The sequence below is a fragment of the Oxyura jamaicensis genome, chromosome 6 (assembly GCF_011077185.1).
Source record: "Oxyura jamaicensis isolate SHBP4307 breed ruddy duck chromosome 6, BPBGC_Ojam_1.0, whole genome shotgun sequence".
Taxonomy (NCBI): domain Eukaryota; kingdom Metazoa; phylum Chordata; class Aves; order Anseriformes; family Anatidae; genus Oxyura; species Oxyura jamaicensis.
In genome coordinates this window covers 16,836,410-16,851,882 of record NC_048898.1, presented here as the reverse complement: position 1 = coordinate 16,851,882, position 15,473 = coordinate 16,836,410, and the positions used below count along the sequence as shown (strand labels likewise).

The following is a 15,473-nucleotide window of genomic DNA, read 5'->3' as shown; positions in this document are numbered from 1 at the left end:
GTTTTCACCACAAAATGCCTTGCTTTCAATCAAAAAATGTCTCATTTTCACCCCAACATGTCGTTTTCACCACAAAATGCCTTGCTTTCAACCTGAAATTGTCATGTTTTCACCTCAAAATATCTTATTTTCACCCCAAAATGTAGTTTTCACCTCAAAATGTCTTGTTTTCACCACAAAACGTCTTGTTTTCAAAAAATGTCGTTTTCACCCCAAAATGTCTCGTTTTCACCTCAAAATATCTTGCTTTCACCTCAAAACGTGCTGTTTTCGCCCCAAAACTCGGCGGGCAGCAAAGGCGCCCCACCCTCACAGCCGCATCGCCGCCTTCACAGCTCCTGCCCTCAACCAAGATGGCGGCGCGGGGAGCGGTGCCAGCACTCGGCCGCTCTACCCTTACGCCCGCCCGCCTCTATGGCCGGCGGCGCCCTCCGCGGCCACGTGACGCGTTCAAGCGCGCCGCGCGGGACCTGCGGCGGGGGAGAGCGAGGCCGCGGCGGGGGCGCGCGGGGCGATCAGGTGACCCGGCCAACGGCCGCGCCGCGCGCCCGCCAACGGGCGCTCCCTCAGGGCGGGGGGGGGGGGAGCGGCGGGGCCGCGGGGTGGGCGCGGGGCCGGCCCGCGGGGACCCTGCGGCCTCCTTGGGGGGGCCGGGCCGTGAGGGGGCTCCCGGGCCGTGAGGGGGCCGCGGGCGGCGGGGGCAGCAGCAGCCGGGGGTGGCAGCAGGGACACGCCGCGCTGGCTGACCTGCGTCCTGTCAGAGCAGGCAGAAACACGCTGCACGGCTCTCCTGACGCCACAGATGGTCCCGTGATACCTCGGGGACGGTCGGAGGCCGTCGCAAGCCTTGCCACAGAAACTACAAACGTTGAAAAAATTCCAGGGTGGCAGCGAATTTCAAGGCTGACAAGCATAATATTCTTGCATTCGAGCTAACTGGATACAGTACGTTATTCTGAAGGATAAAACTACCCTTTGCATGTGGGAAAGCAGCCACAAGTGACATAAACAACACCATAAGGACACCGATACACAAAGAACAAACATATTTTCTTTGCTGTCAACTAATCGAGCTTTCCCATAAAGGACTCCCCGGTTCCTGGCCTGGCCCAGGCAGCCATAGGATGGGCTGTGGGCGCTGCAGGCACCGGAGCGATTTGTGAGCGCCGGCCGAGGGCTGAGGGCCTCGCGCAGCTGCTGCTCAGGTAAGGGCCCGCTGCCGGCCTGTGGCCACCGACCTGCAGCCATCCCACACGGCTCTCGGGGGAGGGAGAATTCCAGCCATCGGCTTTCTTATCCTCTACTACTGTAATTGAGCGGAAGGGACTAAGTTATTAACAAAAGCCTTATTTTAACATTATATCATTAAGCTGTTAATTGTGCTGATATTTTCAGTGACCTCAGCCTGCTTTCCCATGGCAGCCATACCACCGAAGTCCTTTGGGGGACTTCTTTAGCAGGAAAAACAAAAACCAGACACACTGAAACTGTGAGGTGTTATGCAGCCTGGACAGTTTTATTTCAAGTCAGCAAAGTTTCAGGAGGCAAAGTAGTTCAGTGGAATATAGCCACAGCTCTCCATCTTTCCTGCAGGTCCGACTTTTGCTTGGACATACCAGAGATTTTCTGTGAGTTTGTATGCCACGGGCTGTACCGAGAGCTCCTTGTGTCCCAGGGGTCTCTGCTTTCCCAAGCACGTGCACGCACACAGCTGCATGAGAAGTGCCTGGTGCCTTCTCATAGCGAGTGTTCAGAGAGAGCACAGTGAACCATCCCTGTTCCATTACTTACTCGCTTAAGAGTAATTACTGGAACTTGAGCTAAAAGAACCTTGTAAAGGTGTTTTAGTCAATCCCTCAGCCAGAAAGCCTGATTATTTTTACCTAAATTTTCTCTAGCCTGCTCTGAAGGCGTACAACCAAGGCCTACCACATGCATCTCCTTCCACTTGCAGCAACCTCCACTCTTTGGTAGGCAAATTTATGATCTCATAAAAGTTGATATACATCCAAATGGCAGTTCCTCTCAGCTCAGAAACCTTTTTCTAAATTGTTCTCCTAAAGTCTATCTTGTTAATATGAAATCTGAGGCACTATAAATCATTCCCGTCACATCCCACTGACCATTTAAGAATGATTACAGAAATTTGAGCTGAAAGAGCCTTCAGAAATGATCAAGCCATACGCAGACATTTCAGATTTTTCACCCTTTTCTGAAGAAAGGCAGATTCATGTGCACTGTACAAAAAGAACCCAACTTTTCTTGAATATAGCGTAACTAGAAAAAAACAAGTTAGATCCTGTGCAGCATGATAAGCCATGCCCACGTTGTAATGACAAGAAATTCAGCAGGACTTTCATAGACGTATTTGAGTCAGCTGACAACTTCCGAAGTGATCTTAAAATCCACACTGCAATTATGGCTGGAAGTTTAAAATGATGATAGCACCTTTTCAGTGCAATTGTACTCTCGGGAAAGCAATTTCTCTTGCCTTTGGGTTTTAGATCATGCAGTGCGTTGTAAATCACTCCTCCACAAAACTGCGCAAAGGATAAGGTTTTCTAGTAAATCTCTCCCTTAACTATTGCACTACTGGAAAAAAAATGTGGCATTTGACAGTATATTACATAAGGTGCTTTAGGGTCCTGAGTTATGTAATTCTAAACTTGGATATGTGTGGAGAGGAACATGCAGCACCATCAGTTTCTTCCCTGAAGAATCCATTTAAAAATGTTTGTGCACAGGTTTTTAATCAGCTCCCTCTTTCAAATCTGAAAGGCCAGAGGACACTGAGGATTTGTCTTTCCACAAGCCCCGTTTGGCCGAGACCATTGTGCGTTACAGATCCCCAGGAAGTTAAGTTTTGCAAGGACAGTTTATTTACCAGGGAATAAAATCTCTCCTCCCAGCAATAAATGATCAAATGCAAGTGTGTTTGTCTCTCAGAAGGTTGGTGCCTGTGGATTTATACGAGTGGAGATGGGTTCCCCAGGTAAAGGATGGTGACTGACCCATGAAAAAAACAGTTGCTCACCTTGCCTCTTTCTGTCCTTCATTGTAAGGCTGTTTTTGTCCTTAAGGATTTTCCTTTCTTCAAAGGCAGGCTAACTGTGGCAGCGTGGCTTCCCTGGATGTAAACCTTAAATCTCAAGTGTGCCAGTGAATGGATTTGTGTGAGATGCCAGAGAGAATTTATACACAGTAGTTAGAACCTGGTGCCTTCTTCCTTCTCATAGACACGAGGAAATGGCTTTGATACAACACAGTAACTGCAGCAAAGTATCGTGATATTCTCAAGCCTTTCAAACCAGTATTTCTCGTGGTTGTCAAGGGCTGGGGAATGGATTCGAGACCAGCTGGTAACTGGCCACCTCTACAATACCACTTCTGAATTATTTTTTCCCGTTTCTCTTGTCCCAGTCTGACACTTGCCTTTGATTAAGGAGATGAGTGACTTTGCCTGTTCTATTGATCAGAATAAATTACCAGCAGCTAATTTATGGACCTCACAAAAGTGCCTTTGACATGGTGAATTGTGCTCTGTTGTTCAGGTAATTGGGTTGTCAGGAAATGTTATTGGTTACTATGCAGTATCTCTTATAGAATATGGGCCTGTTCATGGAAATGGACAAAACCTTTTAGACTTCAGCTCCCAAGTTGTGAAAACCGAATAAGAAGGAAGCATTTTTCTTGATAGAAGTGGCAGTAGGAAGAATGTTTGACTGCTAAATGTTGATTTTCCCTCTCTCATTTCTGTAAAAAGAAAATTACTTTTCTTGTACTTGTTCAAATACAAGTTTAGAGGGCTTGGTGGTTGCCACTGTTTAGAGATTTAGCTTAAAAGGTGGGAAAAAACACGCTGCTTAGGACAGTATTCTTGCCTTTCCCAGCCGCTCGTGCACATACTGTATTTTAATACCTGTGTGTTGGTCATACAGTGGTACGGCACTGATAACTCATTGTTACTGCCCCAGGTGAGAGGTAAATGTAAAGAAGGGTTTGCTTTCTTTTTTAGTTACTGGAACTGCATCAGTGGGAAGGTTGGTACTGACAGCACTGCAGGAAAGTTTAGGTAATTAGCTGGCTTTTGTGTTTAGGTCTGAACACAGTGAAAATTGGGAGTTCTTCTAGCAGTGTCTCACTTTGTCCAGCTGCTGTGAGGAGAGATGCAGGGAGGTGCAATGTGGGATGCCACGTACCCAACAGAGCATCTTTGCATAAGACAGTGTCACAGCTTGGTCCCTCGATATCAAATCACTAGAGCCTCAGTGTGACAGCCAGAGGCAGGTCTAGCTGGCTTGGGTGTGCTGTGTCCAGCCACGAACAGAAGAGCATACGTGTACTCTGGTGACCTGCAGTGGTGGCCGAGCGCAGCACAGACCTCAAATAGGCCTCGAGACTGCAGATAGGTCTGTCAAAATGCTGTTGTGCTTTGGTTCTTTATAGGTCCCGTATCAGCAGCGCTGGGGATGATGGGGTGGGTTTGTTTCTATCCTGCTAGCTCTGGAAGTCTCATCTCAGGAAATGCTAAAACTTTTTGCTTCCACGGGAACAGCAACCCACAAGGACTGCTCTGCTAAGTCTGTGTGAAACGGTCCTGGTCAGATCCTGCTCTACGTGAGATGAAGGGATGACCTCCGCAGCCTGGAAGCTTTTTGGCCTATGACCATGGCAGTTTCTGTATATGCAGGTGTAGTTTTCTTCTTCATATGGAACTCTGTGCTTACACCAGGAGTTGGCCCACCCCACAGCTTTGTAAACCCAAGTGGGAAGGAATGGTTAAGGAATGGCTTTTCTCCACCAGAGTCAGTCCAGGCCCACCACTGATGGCTGAAGCAGGGCTGCGGGCAGCCCCCCTCTGCTGTTAGTTCTGTGGGAGCTCTGTGATTCTTAGAACTCCCCTGAGAGCTTTGGGTTATCAAGTGCCCCTTGTTGCAGCTGCATTGTCTGCAGAATGGCGCATTTACTGAGCACAACAGGCTGCTGTTTGGGCAGGATTCCTCTGGCAGTCCGTGCCTGACCTGGAGACCTTTGATATTTTGGCTGGCAGACTAGTTGTCTGTGCCCTGCTTGGTATTTCCCTGTGAAATCCAGTCAAGGTTTTCCTTTCTCCAAGACACATAACCCTTCCTCCCACTCCCACTCATTTTCGAGTCCAAGCATCAGTGAGAATACTCTTAGCCGATGAAAGGTCCACCCCTTCCTGCAGTGAGCACACAAACCCACAAGCCACCACCTCCCCGCTGGAGAGCACGGCGTTCCTGCTCAGGAGGTGTCTCTGAGGTCCTGCAGCTGGGCACATCTGCATTTCCAGCTTTACTTCCTGCAAGGGACTTTTTAAATGTACGGTACAGCTGCACATTGTCAGCATGAGCAGGAGATGCCCAAGAGGTTGGGCTACTTTGGGCTGGTATTTCCAGTGGATCCTCATAATGCTGGGTTTTGCTGATGTCTTTGCTGTTACCCAGGGATGTCAAGCTGTGTTGGAAGGGGTCACAAACTGTTCTGATGGGAAGAGCACACTTGTCTATACCACGCTTACCTTTTGATCTTGGTGATATTTTGATCTGCTACGTGCCTTTGAAATTACATGGAGTTTTCTTCCTCTTTTTCAGAGAAAAGGCTTTACAGAGACATGGAGCTTGAAAGAATCATTCGAGACACACTGACATGTTTCATCCAGTCCCGCATCCCTGCTGCAGACCTCAGGTATGGTGAGGTCCAATATCATTGTTTTAGCTTGAACTCTGTATTAATTCTGCACATGATGCTGAACTCCAAGTGGAATATTGCAGCTTTGCTGTATTGCTTTTCCTTAATGACATTAATTTCCTTAATGTCAAATCCAGGGTGCAGATAATTCGCGCAAGCTTTGGTATAAATCCTTGAACAACCATCTTCCAGCATTGAAATCTAGTAATGCCATTTCTTTGATGTCCAAGATGATTAATTTTTGTCCAATAATATACATAAGAATATGGATTTCTGTTCACCCACGGTGATCCAACAGGGCTTTCTGAGCAGCGCACCACTATGTCAGGGCTCTCCCTGTTCTGAACGCTGCCTGCACGCAGAGATACAGCCACTTTGAGGCTAGAGCACAGCAGCAGGTTCTGCAGCCAGTGGCAGCAGTAACACAAGTGTGGGGCAGCAAGCAAAGAATGCTGCATCCCACAGAAATTGTAACTTGACAAAGTATAATGAGATCACCTAGAACAGCAGTCAACACAGAAAAGTCAGAGTTTGAGCACTTGAAATGTGTTGGGTAGTTCTAGACAGGTGCTGTGGCTTTCATTCAGTGCTGCGTAGGAAAAAGGACAGCACACAGTATTTATTCTGTATTTATCCATAAATGCTTCCCATTCAACCACCAACCACCTGCTTGGTTTTACTGGCGGGACCTGCCCATAAGATAAGATACAGTCCACACAGGTTCTCCTACTGCTGTATTAGAAAGACACAAGGTTAGACGGAGTAGGCATGGAAAGAGAGAGAAAAAACTGTCTTGGTGATGCTGTTTCCATGTCCTATGTTCTCTCTGTCTCCAGTGGGATGGATGATGTTTTCTTTTCTTACATCACGGGTGTCCTGGAAGAGCTGGGCTCACCAGAGTCCTCTGAGGAGACCTTTGACATGGACACCTTCATAGAAATGATGGAGGCTTACATTCCTGGCTTTGCAGAGATCCCCAGGTACGTGACCGCTACTGCTTTCTATGTGCATGCCCCACAGTGGGCGCCTGGACCCAACCAGCTCAATGACATGAATTCTTTTGTTGTACCCAGATGGGGAGGTGTTAGTAACAAACCTGTGCCACGATGATTAAGACAAGCATTGCCTGAATACGTAAATGCTAATCCCAGTATAGTTTGCAGGCTAGGTCCTTGGCTGTCTTAAACGCCAGTTTTGTTTATTGGGCTTCCCATCAAACCTTGCCTTTATAGAAAGAGGTAGTCAAGAAGGATAGGTTAGTGCTTTTATTCCTTGCACTCATTATGCAGCTTCTGTCTCTTGCAGTGGGGATGTTTGTGAAATGATGTTCTCTCTCTCAGAAAGGCTTGGTGAAGCACGCAACAAAGGTGAGTTACACAGTTTCAGCACAAGCAAGTGTATTCTGCATGTTTTCAGTCTTAGTGTTTGGAGTTGAGCAATGTCACAGCATAAAACAATCTTGTTTCCAAGATGTAGGATCTCATAGGCTAGCCTGAATTGTTTGACAATTCTTTTGTAATGCTCAGCCAGGCTTTTGATATAAACACAGGGGAGGCTTGAGTCATATGGAGTACTAAGAGGCTGGGGTGAAAAACACTTGACCAGAACTCTAAACACCTCTGTTGAGATGAAATCCAGAGTAAAAAGAAAGTCATAGCAGATACAGGGCTGTTTGCTGGAATTCTGCTGTAGGTTAATTCTGAAAGTGGGATTTCTGCCTGCCTCTGATAGCCATCCAAATAACAGATAGTACTGCTGGGCAGCCCATCTCAGGTGCACCATGAAACAGAGAATAGACTTCGAGCGTACTCAGAGCTCACTTCCCATTCACCCACAGCCCCTAGCACAGATGCCAAATCAGCTGCGATGTGCTCCATGGCCTGTGTTATGCAGGACTGCAGAAGACTATCACAGCAAGCACTTTCTAACCTCAGTGTTCACAGATCAGCTGGATAGCTACATTAAGCAGCCCCGAAGGCAGTTCCCATTAGAGAGCAGACAGGTGAAGTGCCTGGGTATTAAACCATACAAAACAGGTTGGGTTTTGCCTCTCTAACAACATCACTGCTGTCTTACTGGAAGCCAGAAGGCTACACTGCATAGAACAGACAATCCTTTTATCTTGCTTGCTGCTTTCTTGAACTTGCCAGACCTACTGCTCTGCTCTGGTGCCCCGCATCCTACCCTTTGAGGATCCTGATATAGCCTGCGTGTGGAAGGAGAGCACCATCCCAGCTTTAGACAGGATAGAACAGAAGTGAAGCGATTCTCCTTTCAGAGACACAGAATGAACCTGTAAAAAGAGATGCATCAGAGTAAGCTGACCACAGGATGCACATGTAGGCAGGAACCACCATTGTGTATTCCTAAATTTAAAATCAAAGTGAGGCCTTAGTTCAGTGAAGGCAGGAGGAACAGTAGTGGTTTCCCGTCATGTCATTTAAGAAGGGATTTACTTTGGCAGATGATGTACTAGCAATCTAATGCTAACAGAAAGCACAGAGCTCTGGCCTCTGTGGGGCTGTTCCTCAGTAGATACCACTGTGTCTTTAAGAAAAACCTGGCCAAAAGGCTGCGGAAGGCAGGAGTGAAGCACCCTCTGAAGACCTGACCAAGGGCCAGGAGCCTGGAGCCGGAGCCTGCAATGGGGAAAGGCTGTGCACTCCAACAGATGGAGCTGAGGCCCAGGTATGTCCATGCCCCAGAGGAGCAGGGTGACAGAGTCACCTAGCACTAGGCTGCCAGCACCACCTAAGTCATTTTCTGGCTCTGACGGGAAGCACAGTATACGCTGTGACACAGCGTCATTGATGCCTGTGATCTCCCCCATTGTATGGCCTGAGCAAGACTGCGTCAGTAAGCGGAACAAGAAAATTATGTGCTGCCAGAAGAGCATGAGCCATCACTCTGGCTCATCCTTCCCTGTCCTGAGGTAGTAGGGCAAGAGAGAGTTTGTCCAGGGCTCTCCAAGATCCCACAGCAGTGCAGTAAGGATGCCTCTGCAGCACTAGCCAGGCTCCACCTCACTTCACCCCATTCCACTCACCTCAGTCGACAGTTTGAGCCTGATCACTCCCTGGCTGTGATGCAGTATCTAGTGGCCACACCTGTGTGTCAGTCCTGAAGACACCGGTCCCACCCTCAGTGACCCATGCTGTGTACATGCTGAGCTGAACCACACAGTCATTGGCACGGCAGTCTTGATCCCGCAGCTCCAGTCAGCGTGCCCCATGCTGCAGGCATTGCAGTGCCTAGTAGGCCACTCACCTCCTTACCCCAAAGCTGTGCTTGCTGTTTCTCCAGTACCGGTGTCTTACTGCTCGGCAGTTCAATCATTCTCTGTCCACAGCCTTCTAGGAAATGCTGCTGCTGTGCTTCCTTCTGGTGTAGCTGCAGGTCCCTGTGCTTAGGAGTGTCGTCCCTTTCCAACCAAAGGGCATATAACCTCAGAAAGGGAGGAGTTCAAGCATTTGAACCACAGTGCCCAGGAAGTTCACTCCTAAGGGGATAAATAGCAGGGCTACGCAGGTGAGGGCACAGAAATCCTATTTTAAAGGCAGAAGTAAGGAAGAGATTAAGGGATGCTTTGTCCTTGCAGATACAATTCCTTTTTAGCTTCAGGAATGGGATTTACAGTCACCCTTGTAATGAGAGAGCCTTCAGCTAAAGGCAAATTGTATTTTCTGACTTAATGCAAAATTAGAGCTCTTTGTCTCTCGCTCCAACTAGGAAGGCGATGACTTGAAGGATGGCACAGAGCTGCTACTGGAGATGTTCCCTGCCTGTACTGTGAGCCAGGCAGAGAAGGCATTAGCCATGGCCCTGGGGAACTTGGAGGAGGCAGTACAGTTAATTGTGGAAGAGAAGGTGGAAATTGGCCCAGCAGGTGCAAGCGTGAAGGTAATGTACTCTGAGCTGGGCAGCACCGAGCCAAAGAGCTGTGCAGAGCTCAGATACAGACAGGTATCCCAGCTGCCTACTGCAAATGGAAACTTTGACTGCAGGAATTTTCCACGCTCCCAGCGATAAGCCAGGAAAAATCACCCAAAACACCCCCCTCTCCCTCCCTCAGCTCTCCAAGTACAGGCTGTGCCCACACCCAGCCAGCACCATGGAGCCGTGTGAGGCACCCTGCTTCCCCAGCAGGCTGGGATTACTGCATCAGCAGCTGGACTCAGCTGAGCTAGCAGGGCAGCTGCGCACCCTGTGTGTCCTGCTACTTACACACCTGCTTTGTCTCCTCCCAGGAACTGGCACGGCCCCGCAGAGCACCCAACCATGAGGAACTGAAGCAGGTTATCTTACAGAAGTAAGTACCCAAAGAACCCCATCTTCTGCTCACAATAGAGGAGATAGCTGATTCACATGTAGCTGAAAGATCTAAGCACAAGTATAACCTTTGGCTGGGAAAAGAGGTTGGGGTTCCTTTTAGAGCCCTGGACATAACCTGTTTGTGTGCCATCGGCTGGGTCACAGCACTGGCTGTGTGTGAGGTTTCAACCTCCTACGGGCATACTGTAAATCACAGCATTGTCAGCTGAGGCCCCAGTTAAAGGTTCAAGGCACAAACATCAGGCCGCAGCTCAGGTAACACATGGTGCCTTGTAGAACTACAGCAGCTCATTCATGCCTCCATCCTTGGAGACGGTCCAAACAAGTCTAAAGATATCTTTAAGAGACTGTACAGCAACATTGGGAAGATCAAGTCTCAGTTGCTGAAGGTGTGAATTCAATGCATTTAAAGAAACCACTCCAAAGGCTCCCTAAAGACTTCTGGGGAATGAAAGTGGCTTTAGATTGGTTTACCTTTATTCATTTCCAAAAGCATTTTATTCTCAATAGAGAACCCACAGTATGGTTTAATCGATCCACTTAAAGATCTTGGCTTTCATGAGTATCCTTCTGTGGGCATGCAGTTTCCACGTGTCTATCCAGCCAGTCTATCCATCAATCTCTTCTACCACTTTATGTCCTTATCAATGAGGGAGCAAACAACGGATGGTCTAGGGAAGATAAAACAAGGCAGAATAGCATCCAGACAGAAGTAACAGTCCCTGCCCTTGCCAGTCTCCTGTGCAGGTTTGCTTCAGAGTCAAATGCAAGGGAACAGAAAACAAAACACCAGCTGATAGTTACATTTCTAGGAACTTCACTTTAATGTTGTTTTGGCAACATCCTGTACTTTAAACATCATTCAAGCACAGGTACAGAGAGCAGATCACCATGGCTGAAGATACACGGGAACAACTGTGCTAACTACTGAGGGAGAAGGCATGGTCAGCTGCGCTGCCCACCTATGACACCAGCTCCAGTACCTCAGCAGTACAGCAAGCAAACGCTCAGGCCCTGATGGTTCAATTAAATAGGGAAAGAGGTGATGCTTTTACAAAGTTGCTTCCAGCTCAAATTTGTTTCCTAGTCAAGTACTACAAAGCGTGAAGGGCATGCCATCTCTTCAGGGCAGAAGCAGCCAGTTTGACCCTGTGATTTTACCTCATTTCCTTTGGCTGCCATCACTCAGACTGAAAAGGAGCAAAGCTACCCCAATGGCAGAGCATGCCAGACCTCAGCACCTCTCCGTTTTACGGGGACTATCTGCATTCTCAACAGCCTGAATGTTTGATACCATTCACTTAGGGCCAAGAATGCTTCTCCAGGAGAATCCTGCTGGATTCTCACCAGAACGATGACACACTTCTTGCCCATTTCATCCAAAAGGGAACCTTAAGCACTCCTAGCCACAATCTAGGCAAGTAGGACACATTGCACAGCCACAGACTAGCCAGGGAACATGTAGGTTGAGAACAGCCCTAGGCAATGCACATTGCAGCATTCACCAAATGCTTCTTGTGTTTCAGATACATGATGGTGGATAGTGCAGAAGATCAGAAAACACATCGGCCAGCTCCACCAAAAGAGGTGAGAAAGAGCAGTTCCAGCTCACCGAGAGTTTGAATGCCTTTGGCTACAAGGTTTAAAAAGCAGGCCACAAGTCCAAAGACCAGGCAGTCTCAAGGCAGGAACACTCACAGAGCCACTAGAGAGCAAAAAGGAAGGTTAGTTTACAAAAGAGAAGGTTAGTTTAGCCGCTGTAGGGTCTGTCAGTACCTACCACTGACTAGCATGGTTCCCCCTCTGCCACCCCTCCCTCCCCCCCAACAAACAGCTTTGTTTGCCTCTGTAGCCAAGATTCCCAACAAAAAGGACAGGTAACTCATCCCAGCCTAGTCTTGCAGTTCCTCTACCCCCAAACACCACTATCCGTACACCTGTCCCTTCCCTTTCCCCAGCAGCCATCCACTTGGTGTTTGTCTTTCCTCTCCAGGCTCCCAAGAAGCTGATCCGCTATATCGATAACCAGGTGGTGAGTACAAAGGGAGAGAGGTTCAAAGACATCAAGAAGCCAGAGAGCGAGGAGATGAAGAAAACTTACATCAGCCTCAAACCAGCCAGGAAGTACAAGTTCCACTGACAGCCACGTCTTCCTGCTCTTCAGCCTCCACCTCGCTGGCCAGGCGTGGGAGGAAGGACGTGTGGCGCTAGGTTTGAGAGGGGACTCCTCCACCCCACCCACCACTAACTGGAACTAACCTGGGAGCCAGGACACTGCTTTCAGCTTCCTGAACTAACCCAGCTGACAAGGACAAGCCTCTCTGTGGGTAGCTGTCCTTCTGCCCCCAGGGGCACACCACAGCAGCTAGCGGGGGCCTGGGCATTCTCTGCTATTCCTTGCATGGGATGTTCTTAGATCTAAGATGTGGCTTGTGGTTTTGCAGCAAGCTTTTTAGAAGTCTGTGTGCACTGTTGCTTTGAGTGCAAGTGTCAATAAAAATGATGCGAATTGGTGTGTAATTCAGCTGCACGTGCTTCATAGACAGTGCCTCTAATCCCTCCCGGGGCAAAAGACAGGAACTGGGCTCTCCCTGCCAAGACAACCTGCAGCACTCAAGCTCCAGCTCACAGTATGGCCAGGGCCCCTGCCATTTCTCTCCACTGTTGAATGTCAAAACTACAGCCACGCAACATGGAGCAGGATGTAGAAGCAGGCTGGGGTGCTACTGAAATGTAATTCAGAATCTGGAAGAAACAAATGGCAATGACCAATTGCTCTCAGTGAGAGCACAGCTAGGTTTGGTGCTCTTCCTCTAGTGAAATCGCGGTTAGGAGCGTGTTCCCCTGGGAAACAACTGCTTTGCACTTGCCTAACCCAGTGCCCCGTGGCAAGGAGCTAGGTCTGCACACACATTGCCATGCTGTGCCACACCAGGCCTTTGGTGCCAGGCTAGCTGGGGCAACAGGCTGGAGCTGGGCTCGCACTGTTCTCCCAGAGCTCAGAGGGGCCCACCCTCTCCCAAGAGGAGAACTGGCAGCTTTTCTCCATTCTGCTCCAGCTGGCCTGATTCAGTCTCAACAGCTCTGCTGGCATGCCCTGCACACCCACCCCAGGGGACAGCAGTCCACAGTCCCCATCAAACTCCCCTGCTCTCTGGACAGCTGCCACTTGGAGATTTAAAATACAACAAAAACAATAAATCCTGACTATTAGCTGGTCTAGCCAAGGCCTGTTCAGCACCATGGTGTTCCCACAAGTCTCTCGCTCTCTCCACACCGCTGCAGAGGGAGTTACTTTCGTAGGAGGCACCAACAGAGCTCACTCACAAACACGCAGTGGCTGTTAAACAGCCCCAGAGAAAAGAGTGAGCCCCTCTACGGCCAGCCTCACCAGCAGGACCAACCTCTCCCTCTGCACGTCTCAGCAGCACCCGGCTCCGGCATCCTCTGGGGATCCCAGTGATGTGTTGGTCCCCCCTCCCCAGCAGTCCTAGATCTGGAGGTTAATGAAAGGGGCAAAGCCAGCCATGTCCTGCAGGAGAACGAGAGCTGTCTGCGGCAGAGGCTCCACATCCAGCTCTACTCCACGGCTTCGGAGGATGCTCAGGCTGGACTCAGCCACGTTGTGGCAGTGCTTCACCTTCAGCGAGCGCAGCTTAGGGCAGTACTCAGCCAGGACCCTGCCAAAAAAGAGCACGTGAGGGTTGCAGGCCAGGACTCCTGGAAGCACAATTCCCAACTCACCCTCCTCTCTTCTCCCAGTGCCACACGTGCACCACCCTTTGGGAACAGCACCACGATAGTCTGAGAGAAACTCAAGCAACACGGTCAGATCCCCAGCCTATCTCCATGACATGCCAGGGAATTTGCTTTTAGCAGCACACAGCACCTCTCCTGAATGGCCTGCTAGTGGCTTCTCCCCCAATTGCTTCATGCTCTCAGCATGAAGCAATCTGGCTTCCCTCCCCATGTCTCTTCCCCCCACCCTACCTACCTACCTGGCTTCCCCACCCAGCTCCCCCCATTGCTCAATACCTGATGGAGTCATTCTTGACTCGCAGACACCCGGTGAGGTCCAGGTGCTCCAGCTCGGGGCAGCACTTGGCAGTCTCCTCCACAGCCACGTCCCCCACGTTGGCATTGACAGCCAGCGACAGAGACTTGAGCCTGCTGCACTTCTGCACCAGGTAGCAGATGGCCTCGTCCTTCAGCTGCCGGCAGGCCGTCAGGTCCACAGCCTCCAGCGCCTTGCAGTGGTCGGCCAGGCTGCGCAGGGACAGGCTGTCCACCCACTCGCAGTGAGCCAGGGAGAGCCGCCGCAGGTTGGGGCAGCTCAGCGAGATGGCCATCAGCGCGTGGCAGCTGAGCTGGGCGCAGCCCTTCAGCTGGATGTGGTGCAGGTGGTGGTTCTGCCCGATGACCGGCAGCAGCTCCCTGTCCGTCAGCCAGTCGGAGCAGCTCTGGAGCGCCAGCTGCTGCAGCACCTTGTTGTCCTTCAGCAAGGTAAGGAAAGCGGCTCTGGGGACGGCAGGTCCGATCTGCGTGGGGAATTCAGGAATAACGAGGCTGCTGAGAGCGCGCTGAGCTTGATATCGAGCTCCCAGAGACCCGCTCCCTTCCTCTTTTCCATGGTGACCAAAGCCCTTTTTCCCAATCCCAGGGCAAGCCCTGCTGTCCCAGCTCTCCTCCATACAGCACCTCACTCCAGGACTACTGCCACAAGATGCTCTCCATGCCCTTCCTCGTCTCTGCATTTATAAGCTTGCGATGAGCTCCATGCCTCTGCTCTCCAACAACTCTGTGCCAGACCACTCTGGGTGTTTAAAGACACTTCTGCCTTTCCGGTCCCTAGGCAGCCCTCCCCAGGACACACACACGCTCTCCCCATCCCACCAGACCCCCCCACTGCACAACCCCTGGCGAGGACCACCAGGCCGTGCCACCCTCACCACCACCAGCCTGCTTTCACAAGCCAGTGCCCCGTAATGGCGAGGTGGAGCCCGCAGGCTCCCTGCTCCCGGGAGCCTCCTGCTAAGGAGGGCGGCATTTCTGGGCCCTGAATCACCGCTTCTCCTCCCCGAGCCCATATGGCCAGGCAGACACAGGGCCATTAGCCCGGGCCCCCAGCCACTAGCCCCGGCCCCCTCCCCAGGGGCCCGTCCCGTCCCCGCGCCCCCCGGTACCTGCGCGGAGTCGAAGCGGCGCATGTTGGCCAGGTAGAGGCGGACCAGCTCGCGGAAGGCCCTGCTCACCCTCCGCAGGCTCAGCAGCTGCCGCAGCGGCAGGTGGCGGAGGACGTGCGGCACCAGGACGTCCTCCCAGGGCAGGGCCAGCAGCCCGCCCTCGGCGCGGCCGGCGCTCATGGTCGGCGGCCGGGACGCGGCGGGGAGCGCTCGGCAGCGCCGGGAGCGGCAGCGGGAGCGCGCCCG

General features: G+C 50.8%; 2 protein-coding genes and 1 long non-coding RNA gene across 6 annotated transcripts in view; 1 reads left to right on the top strand and 2 right to left on the bottom strand.

Moving 5' to 3' along the window:
- The window catches only part of LOC118169176, a 12,975-nt gene extending 12,788 nt beyond the window's left edge, over positions 1–187 (bottom strand). The window contains exon 1 of the long non-coding RNA XR_004751952.1: positions 154–187. This is a non-coding gene — a long non-coding RNA (uncharacterized LOC118169176). The remainder of the gene's footprint in view (positions 1–153) is intronic.
- A 943-nt stretch (positions 188–1,130) lies between these two features.
- Positions 1,131–12,661, top strand: CUEDC2 (CUE domain containing 2). 4 transcript variants are annotated; one of them, XM_035330209.1, is made up of 9 exons: positions 1,131–1,205; positions 5,616–5,709; positions 6,549–6,692; positions 7,018–7,079; positions 8,267–8,400; positions 9,442–9,612; positions 9,960–10,021; positions 11,571–11,631; positions 12,038–12,661. In XM_035330209.1, exons 2-9 carry the CDS (start codon positions 5,636–5,638, stop codon positions 12,182–12,184), a joined length of 855 nt encoding a protein of 284 aa, XP_035186100.1. In that variant the 5' UTR covers positions 1,131–1,205; positions 5,616–5,635; the 3' UTR covers positions 12,185–12,661. The 4 variants fall into 4 exon arrangements, with proteins under 4 accessions (XP_035186100.1, XP_035186101.1, XP_035186103.1 ...); XM_035330210.1 differs by lacking the exon at positions 1,131–1,205 and adding an exon at positions 4,137–4,157 and having other exon boundaries at positions 5,612–5,709; XM_035330211.1 differs by lacking the exon at positions 1,131–1,205 and adding an exon at positions 5,321–5,343.
- Positions 12,662–13,374: 713 nt separating this feature from the next.
- Positions 13,375–15,429, bottom strand: FBXL15 (F-box and leucine rich repeat protein 15). The gene is made up of 3 exons (XM_035330208.1): positions 15,228–15,429; positions 14,080–14,582; positions 13,375–13,724 (listed from the first exon to the last, which is right to left on the bottom strand). The coding sequence occupies exons 1-3, from the start codon at positions 15,405–15,407 to the stop codon at positions 13,535–13,537; spliced, it is 873 nt and encodes a 290-aa protein (XP_035186099.1). The 5' UTR covers positions 15,408–15,429; the 3' UTR covers positions 13,375–13,534.
- Between the last annotated feature and the right edge of the window lie 44 nt (positions 15,430–15,473).

Coding starts and splice junctions, on each gene's coding strand:
- CUEDC2 (XM_035330209.1), top strand. CDS start 5,636: ATGGAGCTTGAAAGAATCATTCGAGACACACTGACATGTTTCATCCAG. Junction 7,080..8,266: donor TGGTGAAGCACGCAACAAAG/GTGAGTTACACA, acceptor TGTGTCTTTAAG/AAAAACCTGGCCAAAAGGCT. Junction 11,632..12,037: donor GGCCAGCTCCACCAAAAGAG/GTGAGAAAGAGC, acceptor TTTCCTCTCCAG/GCTCCCAAGAAGCTGATCCG.
- FBXL15 (XM_035330208.1), bottom strand. CDS start 15,407: ATGAGCGCCGGCCGCGCCGAGGGCGGGCTGCTGGCCCTGCCCTGGGAG. Junction 14,583..15,227: donor GCCGCTTCGACTCCGCGCAG/GTACCGGGGGGC, acceptor TTCCCCACGCAG/ATCGGACCTGCCGTCCCCAG. Junction 13,725..14,079: donor GTCAAGAATGACTCCATCAG/GTATTGAGCAAT, acceptor CTTTTTTGGCAG/GGTCCTGGCTGAGTACTGCC.